Source organism: Diachasma alloeum, unplaced genomic scaffold, assembly GCF_001412515.2.
Source record: "Diachasma alloeum isolate Michigan unplaced genomic scaffold, Dall2.0 Dall_scaffold_00289, whole genome shotgun sequence".
Lineage (NCBI taxonomy): Eukaryota > Metazoa > Arthropoda > Insecta > Hymenoptera > Braconidae > Diachasma > Diachasma alloeum.
The window spans coordinates 582,494-596,028 of record NW_021680428.1 but is presented as its reverse complement, the minus strand read 5'-3'; the positions used below and the strand labels follow the sequence as shown (position 1 = coordinate 596,028).

Sequence of the window (13,535 nt, the reverse complement as noted above, 5' to 3'; positions counted from 1 at the left end):
TTGAAATTGTGATTAAATCAGAGCAGAGAGAGAAGAAATAAGTTAACTAATACAGTATGAACCTACCGAGGTCTTCAAAGTCGGGGAAATTGGGTGCTTGGACTAGAGGGATAACAGAAATAGATGATATTACTAGATTAGTATGAATTTTCCTCAGTTTGTGTGGTTCAATGTCAATGATAACTGAATATTTCCCTTTTTTCTCTCTAATTTTGTGATCTTGAGTGATTCGTTCAATTCTACATAAATTTTGTCTCTCAACCTGCGCAGACGAATAAATAAATTTGTCAATTTGAAGAATCACCACCATAAAATCGTATCAAAATTTTTCTTTATCACAATTAAATAATTAAATGAGTGAATAATTGAATTGAATAATTTTTTTAATTTACTCACGGTCAAAGTGAATAAATAAAACTGTCAATTAAAGTCGGCGTTGTAAATTTGAACAATCACTGCCATAAAATACTATAAACTATTTTTTAAACTAAAAAAACATTTGAACCCCAATTTACGTAGTTTAACGTCAATAATAACAGAATATTTTACTCTTTCCTCCAATTTTATGATCTCCTGATGAAAAAAAAATTGCAGTGCTTCATTTCAAAGAATTTAACAAAAAATTCGTTGAATTCTCCTCAAATTTTGTCTCTCAAAATGTCATGGCGAATAAATAAAGCTGTCAATTAAAGTCAGCGTTGTAAATTTGAACAATCACTGCCATAAAATAATATAAACTATTTTTTAAATTAAAAAAACCTTTGAATTACCCCATTTTATGTAGTTTAACGTCAATAATAACAGAATATTTTCCTCTTTCCTCCAATTTTATGATCTCCTGATGAAAAAAAAATTGCAGTGCTTCATTTCAAAGAATTTAACAAAAAATTCGTTGAATTCTCCTCAAATTTCGTCTCTCAAAATGTCAAGGCGAATAAATAAAGCTGTCACCGAGCCTCAGTGTTGTGAATTTGAGCAATCACTTCAGCAAAATCAAACATTTTGTCCCAAATATTCTTCTAAAATGAAAATACTCACTGTCAAAACTGACAAAAAGCTCGGGTTTATCATCGACAGACACGACACTGCGGTAATCTACCCTCGGTGCTTGTGTCGTTACTCTGTTACCACGTGTGCTGTCAACACTGCTGCTACTTGACGAGGTCAAGGGCTGTTGGCGAATGAAGGTCCCGACGGAGGAGCGCCTGCAAATAATATCAAAACTCAATCATCACTGATTAAATCCCCCAGACGAAACATTACAACCATATCTATGACAAGATTAACAACATTAAGAGGCAGGAGCATTCAGAGTTGCATGACAGGTACAATATTTATCACTTGACTTGTGTATCTTGTTGATTTTTAATTTTAATTGTTTTTTTTTGCTGATTGTGTGTTGCTTGCAAGCAGTCTTGAAGGGTCCACTTATCATGGAGTGGGAAAATTTGCCTGTAAAGAGTCATAATGCATCTAGAAGCAAGAGAACGAGGTCCAAGAGTTCAGAGAAGTTCAGACAAATCGACAACAGATAATTTCCAAAAGTTGCAACAGTTAGAAAGGATACGCCCGGAGAAATGATGCTTTCAATCAAATAAAACGTTTTTTTTTTCAATTTTTGTGGTCATTCATTCGTTAAAAAAATGTTTATTTAAAAAAAAATTTATTTTATTAACATAAACCATTTCTCTGGGCGAATAACAGGTAAAGCCTTACTGTATTCATATCTATTGTGTTGATAAATTACGATTATTCAAGTTGAAAGTTACATTCTGTTATCAAACCAAACGATGAAGGACTCAGAGGTAAAAATAAATCCAGGTGTCCTCATAAATGGCCTTGAACATTAATTTTAGACTAGCTAAATTCACTGTTATAATTTTTTACTTAAATTTTCGGTAATTTTTGCTAAATTTAATAGAAAAAACAACAGAAACAGTGAATTTGATGTCAATTAATCCACGAAAATTCATAGAAATCATTAAATTTATGGAAATTAGGACAGTTCATGACTTGAACATTAATTTTAGAATAGCTAAATTCACTGTTATAATTTTTTACTTAAATTTTCGGTAATTTTTGCTAAATTTAATAGAAAAATCAATAAAAACTGTGAATTTGATGTCAATTAATCCACGAAAATTCATAGAAATCATTAAATTTATGGAAATTAGGACAGTTCATGACTTGAACATTAATTTTAGAATAGCTAAATTCACTGTTATAATTTTTTACTTAAATTTTCGGTAATTTTTGCTAAATTTAATAGAAAAATCAATAAAAACTGTGAATTTGATGTCAATTAATCCACGAAAATTCAGCTCAATAAATTCTTAAATATCAAATTAATTCAGAATTCAGTGTTATTTGGTATCATATTGGATCACTATTTCGTCAAAATATTTCCTCCAAAAATGAGAGAAAAAATAACTAAAAAAATCGGAGTCAAATCATTTGATTCAACAACAGATTAATTCTCCAAGTTAAGCATGAAGGTGAAAATACAAATATTGTTGGGTATTTTTACGTCGTGGGGGGGGTGGGGTGGATGAGGATGAGGACTAGACTCACCCCAAGAGACTAGTGGGCCCTGGTGAAAATTGATAGCTGTGGTCCTGGGAGAGCGAGGAGGCGGTAAGAGGTGGTGTACTACCAGATCTACCGCCTCCGCTGCTCTCTTCACTCGGTGTTTTAGCAAATAGCCCCGAGCTAAAGTCACTCACCAGGTTGATCGGCGAGCTTTATTTTATCCACCACCATTACACAGTACTCGTTAGTTTACTCTCTTCACTCATGAATTAGTTATGATTTTTTTCCAGCTGATTTGCGCCGAGAAATACCTCAATTTATTCATTCCATTTGCATCTATTTGTCTATTTTCGCTGTTATTCTCAGATAAATTGAGATTTTTCTCGTTAATAATTAAGATTAAACTCCAAACATCACGCATTTAAGCATTTCAAAAGAATCAATGCGTCAAACAATGCAAAATTCCTCAGTTAAAACGTTAAAATTCATAATTTTATCAGTGGGATTAATCATTTGAATGAGGTAATTTGATGGCGATTGGAGGATTTTTTTTACCTTGAGAAGACTTTACTGAATACCGAGGAGTGATGGCTGTCCGCACTGTTTGGGAGACTCGGTACTTTTTCAAGTACTGTTTTGGATTCATCGTCTTTATCACCGGTGAGGCCTTCCATCCAGGATAGAGGATATGATAGCCTTTTTAACATCTGTCAACAATTAATTAATATTCAAGTTTTAATAATTCATGCAATCATGTCTATTTTACATTTTGCACTTGACATTTTTCGCATTTTCAAAATTTTTAATAAAAAATTGAAGTTAAAATAATAAATGTAATGAATTTAATAAATAAATTGACTAAAGAAACAAATAAAAATGCAGTGAACTAATAATTGTTTTTAATTTAATTGAATTTTCATATTTTTTAATGTTTAAATTTCACATTTTAATGAATTTACCTTATTTTTACGTGTCTCCTGCTTATCATCCTCATGTTTATGCTCCTCGTCTTTCTCAGGCTCCTCAGCATTGCTGTCGAGACTGAACGACACTGAACTCGCCTTCTTCCTTCCATTGACCGATGGAATTGTATCCAGAGTACTGGTACTCGTGATGTTAGTTGGTGCAATGGTTATCGGTGGTACCCAATCTGAAGATAAAACTATTTCCGCGTCCGAATACATTTTTTTCGATGGGATAGGCTGCACTACGGGAATAGGGGGTATAGGTTCACGTATGTCGATACCAGAATCGTAGCACGACTGTTTGACTAGAGATCCCTCCTCATCCTCGGGTATGGCATTGGGTTTTGATGGCTCAGCCTGCGACTTTTGTCCAGAACAAACAGGAAAATTAGCATTACAAAATAGTGAATGGATATTCCAACGTGAAGGTACCTTAAAATTAGAGGAGAGAGACGTTTTTCAGTATTTTCATGCATTATTTTTTTAATTTAATGATGGAGACTAGTTTACCTTGTCTGAGTTCAGGGAGTCCTGCTGTTCGTCGTCAACTGACATTGAGTTTCTGTCTTTGCTGGGCACTGCCCAGTGGTGATCCAGCATGGAACGCCTGCGTTCCTCGAGGGTCCTCATCGACTGGACACTCAACTCTTTGTCACTGGAGACTGACTCCTCTTCCTTCTTATCTTTCTCCTTTTCCTTCTCGGCTTCCTTGGATGTTGATCCTTCATCCTGTGGAGAATTCACAGATTGAGAATACAGTTTTTTACATTTGTATGGAGTTAATACGCAAGGGAAAATTTTTCTAATTATTTCAGTTCAGTAGAAATGAAAAATTACTGAGAATTAGAAATTTTTTCTCTGATTTTTAGGTAAAATACTTTTAAAATAATAAACAAAAATTCAATTATTACCTCAATGCATAAAAATAATTCTCTAGAGAATTTTCGGAAATTTGAGAATACAAATGTGCCCTAATTTAACTGAAATTCTACTAAATTTCAGGAAAAATGACTGAAAATTGACATTCTTTCACTCATGTACATTTAAACTCTCTTAAAATAATCAAAAATTCTACTTAAACCTAATATTTTTCCCTCAATGTGAAAATTTCTTCAAATTTTGAACACAATTGTCAAAATTGTCTCAAAACAATGGCCAAGAATGATAAAAAAAATTGTTTATTTAATGTTTTTACAGGTGTTGCTCCTGATTTTCCCTCAATCTATAAAAATAATGATTCAGAAAATTTTTAGAAATTTGAGAATTCAAATATTCCGCATTTCAGAACCAAAATTTAACTGAAATTTACATTTTTTCACTCATTATCATTTAAAATTTTCTTAAAATAATTTGAAATTCCCCTTGAACCTAATATTTTTCCCTCAGTGTCAAAATTTTCTCAAAAAAGTGGGTAAAAATATTTAAAAAAATTTTTTACATTAATTTTCCGAGCTATTGCACTTTCTTTTTCTCAATCATCAGAAAAATCAGTTCTCCAAAAATACTTTTCCCCCAGAATTGAATAATAATAATAAATACCGTAATTAAATACTCATACATACATTCTGAAGGTTGGTAGGTGTAACAAGATCCCTCTCAAAGGCCTTTGGAAATGCATCGCCCTCACGTTCAGCGCAACTGCAGACACTCTCATTATCATCGCCAGTGAGTTCGGAAAAATTCTCATCTTTGCCAGGTGACAGGCATTTTCCATCTTTCGTTGGCTTCTCCATGTAATAAATTTCCGGCTTTTTGTCTGTACCGAGAGCATCTGTGTGGCTGACCCTCATGTGAGCAATGTCGTAGTATATAGCGGCATTCACTACAAATTCCATTGGTGCTATTACACCGTACGATTCAGCTCCGTGTTCAATCACAAGGGGATCAGATACATTTGGATCAAACATCACTGCATTTGGTGTTACCAGGAGAACACCACCCACAACTCCCTGGAATAAAAAATTAATTAATAAAATAATTTACTCATTTTTTGTTTTCCTTCATTTTTATTTTTTCCCATAATATTTTTAATTAAAAGAATGAAGATGATTTAATTAAATTCATTCATTTCCAATTTATCCACTTTTTGTTTTCCTCTATTTTTAATTTTTCCATCATTTTTTTAAATCAAGACTGAATTTGATTGAATTAAACTCAATTCAATTAAATTGAACTTTAGAAAAATTGTAATTGGCTTCAATTTCGTTTGCATTGTTTTTATCATTAATTAACTACCTCAACACAATTTTGTCCCATTTTATATTGCTAAAAAAATACGAGAAAAATATTCATCACGATAATGGTTACGAGATTTCGCACAATGAAAAATACACACCTGTCCGTCTGTGATATGACGAACATTTATCTTCAAGAATCTCTCCCTGTACGCTGGCTCATCCTCATCCCCGGCACCAGTGCGACTGTCTAGTGGCGTTTTAACTCGTTCCGAGTGACCTGGTTTCGGTGATACAGGTCGCAAATTGTCCAGAAGCTCTGAAAGATATTAAAAACAATTTTTAAACCTTTAAATCCCCGTAATTGTCTGTTCATCGAGGCATGGTGACGATTTATTACGTCTGAAGATCTCCATTTAATGCTCACAACTCGGAAAAATAACAGAATGAAAAGGAGAACGTGTGAGCCAGACCAGGTCTTACGTTTTAACAAACAATATTTTCCGAGACTACTGTTAGATCAACAGTCGTGCCTTGCTACAATTGGCTGGTGAACCATTGAAATTATACGACTCTAAGCCGCACTACCGTGTCACATCGTCTTGATAACAAGTAGGTTTCAATGCTTCGAGTCAACATCTCTGAATTTAGAGAACTCAAGTGTTCAGGGGAAATAAAAAATTCAATTTCGATATTTTCTGTTGAAAAGTCCTTCCTACTGACGAAATCATTAGCTCAATTTATTGTTGACGAGCCCTACTAACGAATGAAGAACGTTTAATGGGTTTTTGATTCCTTTATGAATTAATGAATTAATGAATTCTTAATTAAGCGTTATTATTGAGTTTTTATTGATTATTATTAACGAATGGTGGAGTTGAATATGAGCGAATAAAACAAATATTTGCTCGTGTGAATGAGTAAATAATTGTTTAAAAAATACTCTTTTTTCAATGGTCACCTTTTTTTTTTAAATGAATTGTGTATTAATTATTTATGAATGGAGCACAAGGTACCTATAAAATCAGCCATAATCTCCCAACAACGGTTATTTTGCAAATGGATCAAAGGTCAGTGGCTATTGACGATCGTAATAATTTATGAAAACTGGAAATTATTTTTCCGCTGTACCTGCTACCTTCGGCACCTCTTTTTATACTGTGTAGTTAGAAGTGGTGGACGCAAGCGCGAGATTCGAATGACATCAGAGGCGCCATATTGTGACGATAATCCCGCTATTGAATCAGCTGGTCTAGTTTTTTAATTTTTAAAATTTACATTCAAGAACTTTTGTTTACTCTTCGCAAATATTGCTTCATATTTTTTACATTTAAAGACTTCTATTTACTCTTTTCCAATATTTTTTTTTATTCTGTAGTTTCAATGGAGAAGAAATTCATTACTTCTCTTTATTTTATTGAATAATTTAGTTTTCGTCGTGTTTTTTCAGAAAATTGTGGATTTTCGAGGAAATTTTAGAAGAAATTCCAAAGTTGAAATTAGATTTTAAATTTAAATTTAAAAAACTATAATTGAAATTTAGAAAGAGGATACGGGAAATTGCAGTCCAAATTTTTTATAATAATGACGTTTTGATAAATTTTTGGTGCTTCTGAGGGAAAATTTGTCATTTGTACTTTTATGAACTTGAAAATTTTGTAAATTTTCCTCGAGGACATTTTAATCAGTTATGCCATGTTAACAACAAGGGAGAAATCATGAAATTTCAAGTTTCCTCAAGTATTTTTCATTAAATAAATAAAAAAATTAAGAATATATTCATTATTTACATTTTTTTTCATTTCTATTTTTTTTATTAACATTTCTTCGTTCTTTAAAAATGTTCTTTTATATTTTGTACTCATAATATCCCATGAAATTCCACTAAAAGTCCTACGAGGTAAAATTTTCAACGAAGGGTAGAGCAAATTGCTGGCAAAAAATTTTCTCGAGGGGATTCTCGTGCCATTTTTGGCATCTCGAGGGCAAAATTTAATATTCAAGCATGAATATTGATGTTTACCTTTCTCCTCAGGTGGCAAATCATCCTGAGAATCGTGATCATGGCAGGGATCAGGACTGGGTGTATCCAAGCCAAGTTCATCAGGACCGAGACGAGCCTCACCCTTTGTGGGGACCCATAGTTGTTGTCCCGGGTAAATGAATGTGCTGCCAAGCCTATTGAGTTTGCTCAATTCTGATGGTGTTGTATCGAACCGGGCGGCTACCGATGTCAGGGTATCTCTATCGCCCACCTGAAATGCAAATTAGATTGTTCATTACGGGTGATTAATGCAGGGTAGAATAATATTATTCAGAAGACGGAATGAAACATCGAAAATGTGGCGAATTCGCTAGAAAATTCTGCGGAATTTCCATTATTTTTTGGCCAATTCTATTGAGAAACTTGTTTTTGTGGGTGAAACCTTGAGCTGAACTCTCCTGAAATCAATGAACGCTCTAAAGGCCAAGTGCACGGACAACGTTAAACGATAATACCACACCCCAAATTTGGGTCAATTACGAGAAAGGAAAACTGATGGTTTTCGCCAACACTTCGAGCAATCTTCCTCCGGATATTCTCCATACATTTCAGAATATCTCCCGAGAGTTTAATTTCACGCTCCACTGATAATGCTTTTGCCAGTGATGCTCTGTAATATGTGGCACGACGGATCAACCGCAAAACTGCATTTCTAAATTTGCATTTCTGCGAATGGGAAAATTGATTCCACCAAATGAATTCACTGAATGGATTCCAAATGATCGGTATATTCGGGTGACATTAATTTACTACACTGAAGTTCTCTTGAATTTCATTGATATTTCAGCGTAAAATGTAAAATTTTCGGGTGAAAAATTTTTTTTTACCCGGAGCCAAAGTGCCATATTTAGGCTTTTTCCGGGGGAAAGTCGACTTTCGCCAAAATCGAAGTTTTCCGCCGGGTGAAAGCTGATTCCGTATTTTCTGGCCCGCCTAATGCCACTGCGCCCCTCACTTGCCCCAGAAATGCAGAAATAAAATTTTTTTTTTCCACCCCAAGCCAAAGTGCCAGTTCAGTAAAAAAATTATTCAAATAAAATTTTAAAAAATCACTTCTAATTTACAAAGTCTTCATTTGCATTAACCGAAATTCAAGCGAATAGCTGCAGATGAATAATTTCCATCAAATGAATAATTTCCTAAATATCCCCAAATGTTTCCTTGATTCCCCTAAAGGATTCCCCTGAACACTGCAATTTCTCCAATTCAGGGCTAAATTTCTCCGCACATTTCAATGTCACAGAAATTCGGTCAGCAGTCGAAACTGTCCTCACCCGTAGAATGAAATTCCATCTTGAATAACAAGACTCGTTCTTATTTCATCACGATAACCGATTATGGGCAACACGGTACACGAATATATTCATGGGTTCCGATGTAATCCTCCACCAGGTTGATGGGCAATGGGGAAATCGATTCACGTAGAGAGGGCAAAGTTAATTCCCCGGGGAGCGGAAATTTAAATTTCATCATTACAAGCGAGAAGATCGATAAAAACCCAGGAGCACGAGTCGAATAATTTTTTTGTTTCGCAAGAGAAGAAGAGAAATGGAGGGGAAAAAATTGCAGTCCGAAAGGAGTAAGTTTCGATTACTCCAGAAGTTCCAATACCTGGAGTTGATTTCTCGGTGGAGAATGAGGAATTGAATTTTATTTACCCCCACAGATGAAGAATGACACAAAGTGAACGACGAGAGTGACGAAGAAATGAAACACATTTGCTGAGGGGAATTAGAAGAAACGACACGAGCAGTTCTTGTTCCAGATAGCCCTGTACTTTGGGGTGAGGGCGGAGGGGAATGGGAGGATAATGATGACCGAATAAGAGTGTCATCAAAGACAGAAACAGGAAAGGGAAGGGGGATAATGTGAGCCAGCCCTGAATAGAAGTTGAGAGAGAAAGAGAAAAAAGGAGGAAGTGGAGGGAAAAAAAAGGGGCAGATTCTTGTTTTTTAGGAGGAAAAGAGAGCACTCTTGATGGCACACAAAAGACACCCGGAGGAATCTCCTCCGGCCTCTTCAGACCGTGTGGGTTTCTACGGCTCAATGTTGGGGATTGGAGGAATGATAACTCGAGAATTTTTCAGTGGAAAAAATCCTCCGAGGGAACATTTTGCACTGGAGATTTTTCATTCGACATTTATGCTTTCATTTTTTGTGGTAGGGATCTATCGAATTTCATGATTATTTTCAGAAATGTAGAGTTTAGTGAGCTCTATTCATTGACACCAATTAAAATTCAATTTTCAGACAGATATAACTACAGATAAAACTATACTCATTTATTAAAAAATACAATTGTCCACTCGTTTTTGTTCTATCGGGACTTTTATTAAACTCAAAATTTTCTTGACTCAACAAATATTTAAATAAAGACTTTATGAAGACGTCTTGGAGTGAAATGTCAATTTTTTATTGAAAATTTCCCTACAAAAAATTTACGAACCCCACGTTTTCTATTCCAAAATTGGCTTTGCAATCTGTAAACAATTTCGATCAAGGGAGTTTAGGTCATGGTATTATAATCCACGTAGTGCAGCAATCTAGCAGGCAATTTCGATAATTCAAAGGATCCATTTAATTGGTTTCTCCCCTCGTGTCCACTGATTACCGATGAAGGCGTTCTGTGCCCTATCCAAACCGTGGAGACTGGTTTCAATTCCCATTAATCGATTCACCGTAGTTTCACAGAGTCGATTGTAATCACCTCTGCGATTATGCAGGCGTCATTTGAATGAGCTTAACACTCAAGTGACCATCGTACATTGCATCTGTCCTCAATACGTCAAACGTTCAAAAGCGGAGAAATCTCCCCTGTTGTTTGCCATCATTTGACATTGACATCGGACAACATTCGTACGTGTACTTTCGTTTGTTCTAATTTCAGGTGGACAGGGGGTACGACTGTTGAAATGACTCTCCAGGCTACCAACTCCTCTCTCATGCTGGACTAATTTCCCGGTGGAGTTGGAGGTCTCTTGTGATAGGCAAAGTCGCAGGGGCTGGCAGAACTTTGAGGGGGAATGGTTGAGGAAGAAATCGGGGGGTAATTGTAGTGAAAATAGTGAAGTGAGACGGAATTACCGAAGAGGCTTCATGTATTCGTGGAGAAATGATGGAATTTCATTTGAGAGTTTACAATTTCCAGGGATTTTTCATCAAGTTTTCATTAAATTTTGCATTTTCAAAGACGAAATCCCTTGGAATTTTCAGGAATTTAATGGGTTGTTGAAAAAAAGGTAAAATGTCATTTGAAAATTTATCATTTTCATTGATTTTTTGCTAAAATTCTGTTCTTCTAACGTCGAAATTCCTTGGAAATTCTGTGAAAGTTTTTTGAATTTAATATACTTTTGGAAAAAAATGAGAATTTCATTTGAAAATTGAAAATTTTTAGAAATTCAATGAAATTTTAAATTTTTGAACATCTGAAAGACGAGAGTTCCCCAACTTAGTGAATATTCAATACTAAATTACGCAGAATTTTCCATTAATTAGATTAATTTCCCGGTGGAATTGCAGGTCTCTTGTGCTAGGCAAAGTGGTAGGAGCTGTGAGAACTTTCAGGGGGAAATGGTTGAAGGAATCAGGAAGAAATCGTGTATTAATTACACTAGAAATGCTGAACTGAGATCGAATTACCGAAGAGGTTTAAAATATTGTTGGAAAAAGATTGAAATGTCATTTACAAATTTACTATTTCAATTAATTTTTTCATAAAATTTCGCGTTTTCAAAGACTTTCACGAATTAATTGAGGGGAAATAAACAATTTCCTTCGATTGTTCCATAAAATTATGAATTTCGAATGACGAAATCCCCTGAAATATCAGCAGAACCCCAAGTTTTGTAAATCGACCGTCCCATCCCGTTGTCCATCAGGAATTTCTCAAGATATTCGTCAACAATAGACAAATAAATTCCCCTCCTATTTTTCTTTCCCCAGAAATTTCAATTCCCCGAAGTTTCTGGGTCAGCGCGATTTACGATTCCTATATATTAATTGTTGGCATCATGATTGACATGCCCGGGGCTCAGGAATTTCCCGTCCCCGAATTCTGGAATAGATTCGACGTTATCGGTATTCCGTTGGATGACAATATCCTCGACTGTCGAAAAATAGAGGGAAATGTGCGCTTATTAATATCGAACAAATCAGGAAATTGATGGAATGTACGAGGGAGCATTAATTTCATCGAGGAAGTTTATGTATTGTACGCGATCGACTACTGTTTCGTGACAATTGGGGAAATTTCGATGAGTTTATTAAAAATTATTATGTACTCACTCGGTAAGCAATCGTGTTTTCGGGTTGAGTGAGACGCGCCTGTCGCTTCTCGTGGAGGGTTGAGCTGTCTTTGCCATCGCTATCGGAATCTGAAAGAGAATAATTACAATTTTATGAAATAAATTGAATAATTAAACAAATAAATCAAGTTTAACTTGAAATCAATTTAGCCCTTAGCTGAGTTTTTGGGGAATATCTCCGAATCTAAAGGAGATGGCGAAATTTTCGTAGTGACCTTTTTTGTAGAGCGAATCGAGGGCTACAAAAAAGGGCTTGACAAAAATTTTGCTATCTCCCTTAGATTTCGAGATATTCATAAAAAACTGGCGAGTAGTAAAAATCAAGTTGAACCGTTTCACTGAAATTTGTTTCATTTCGATAGAAATATTCCAATCTTGCCTGCAAAAAGCATTAATTATTCATCTTCAAATCCAGCATCATTATAACTATAATAACTTCATGAAATAAATTAAATAATGAAACAAACGAGACAAGTTTCAATTGAAATAAAACAGAAATCATTCAATTTTAGATTCTTTGGAGGAAAATGTTCCAATCGGCCACTCAGAAATGATTATTTATCTTTGAATTGAGCATTACGATCGATATACCCTCCTGAAACCACCAATATCAGGAGAGAAGACTCTATCTCTCAGACATCAACGATAACAACGATTCAATCATAATTCTTTTAATATCCTCCCGTAGATAAACGAGAGACACACGTGTGGCGCAATTGATGTTGAGAATTTTCAACGGTGTGTTAACTGGAAATGAAGATTATAATTATCAGACCTTCCAACTCAGGGTCACAGCAACTCAGAGTGATGAGTCCCGGAGATAGCGATAAAAAAAATTGTCGTTTTATCTGAGATGGCTGATTATACTTCGGTATTTCGCTGTTTTATTGTGGAAATTCCGGCGATCCGGGGGCAAATACATTTCCCAGAGCGAAGGGTCACGATTTTATGATTGTTTACGATTTTATGAAGAGAAAGGGTCGGGGGTAATTGGGTGGAGTGACTTGGAAGTGCAGAAATTCGATTCGATAGTGAATTTGTCAAGTGTCTGATGAAAAATTGAATTTCTAGCTCTTGTTTCTGTTTCTAAATTCACTAGACAGAGAATAAAATTCTGATTTCTGCTAGAGATGTATAAATTTCAGAATTATGTGACATTTCCATTTATTCTGAGAAAATTTTCTTTGGAAAACAGAAAAAAAATTAATTCTCAGTGACGTTTTATTCAATTGAGAGCAGTTTTTGTTATTCTATCGCCGATTTTTGCTGTTTTAAAATTAATCATGTGCCAAATAATTCTGAAATATCTCTGAAATCTGCAATTCCACCCCCACGAATTTCTCGAAACGAGAAGTTATTTTCCAGAAATAAAAAACCGTAAATGGAATTTTGAAAAGAGATGAATAAAAATCCTGCAAGTGAGGACTTAACACTATCACTCGGAGAATATTGCGAAAATGACGAGATAACTGTGTCACCAACCGAACAATTCCTCCACCCCCCCCCCCCCCCCCCC

The 13,535-nt window shown here is 35.0% G+C and overlaps 1 protein-coding gene across 9 annotated transcripts in view; it reads right to left on the bottom strand.

Moving 5' to 3' along the window:
- The window catches only part of LOC107038901 (nuclear receptor coactivator 7), an 89,186-nt gene that overhangs the window by 19,198 nt on the left and 56,453 nt on the right, over positions 1-13,535 (bottom strand). For 7 of the 9 annotated variants that reach the window (XM_015258234.2, XM_015258236.2, XM_015258238.1 and 4 more), the window contains 9 exons: positions 12,000-12,088; positions 7,692-7,923; positions 5,830-5,987; positions 5,057-5,443; positions 4,005-4,223; positions 3,489-3,857; positions 3,085-3,236; positions 2,572-2,739; positions 1,039-1,205 (listed from right to left, as the gene is read on the bottom strand). In XM_015258234.2, coding sequence (XP_015113720.1) covers positions 1,039-1,205; positions 2,572-2,739; positions 3,085-3,236; positions 3,489-3,857; positions 4,005-4,223; positions 5,057-5,443; positions 5,830-5,987; positions 7,692-7,923; positions 12,000-12,088 — 1,941 coding nt within the window. The remainder of the gene's footprint in view (positions 1-1,038; positions 1,206-2,571; positions 2,740-3,084; positions 3,237-3,488; positions 3,858-4,004; positions 4,224-5,056; positions 5,444-5,829; positions 5,988-7,691; positions 7,924-11,999; positions 12,089-13,535) is intronic. The other 2 variants (XM_015258232.1, XM_015258233.1) reach the window with 1 other exon arrangement.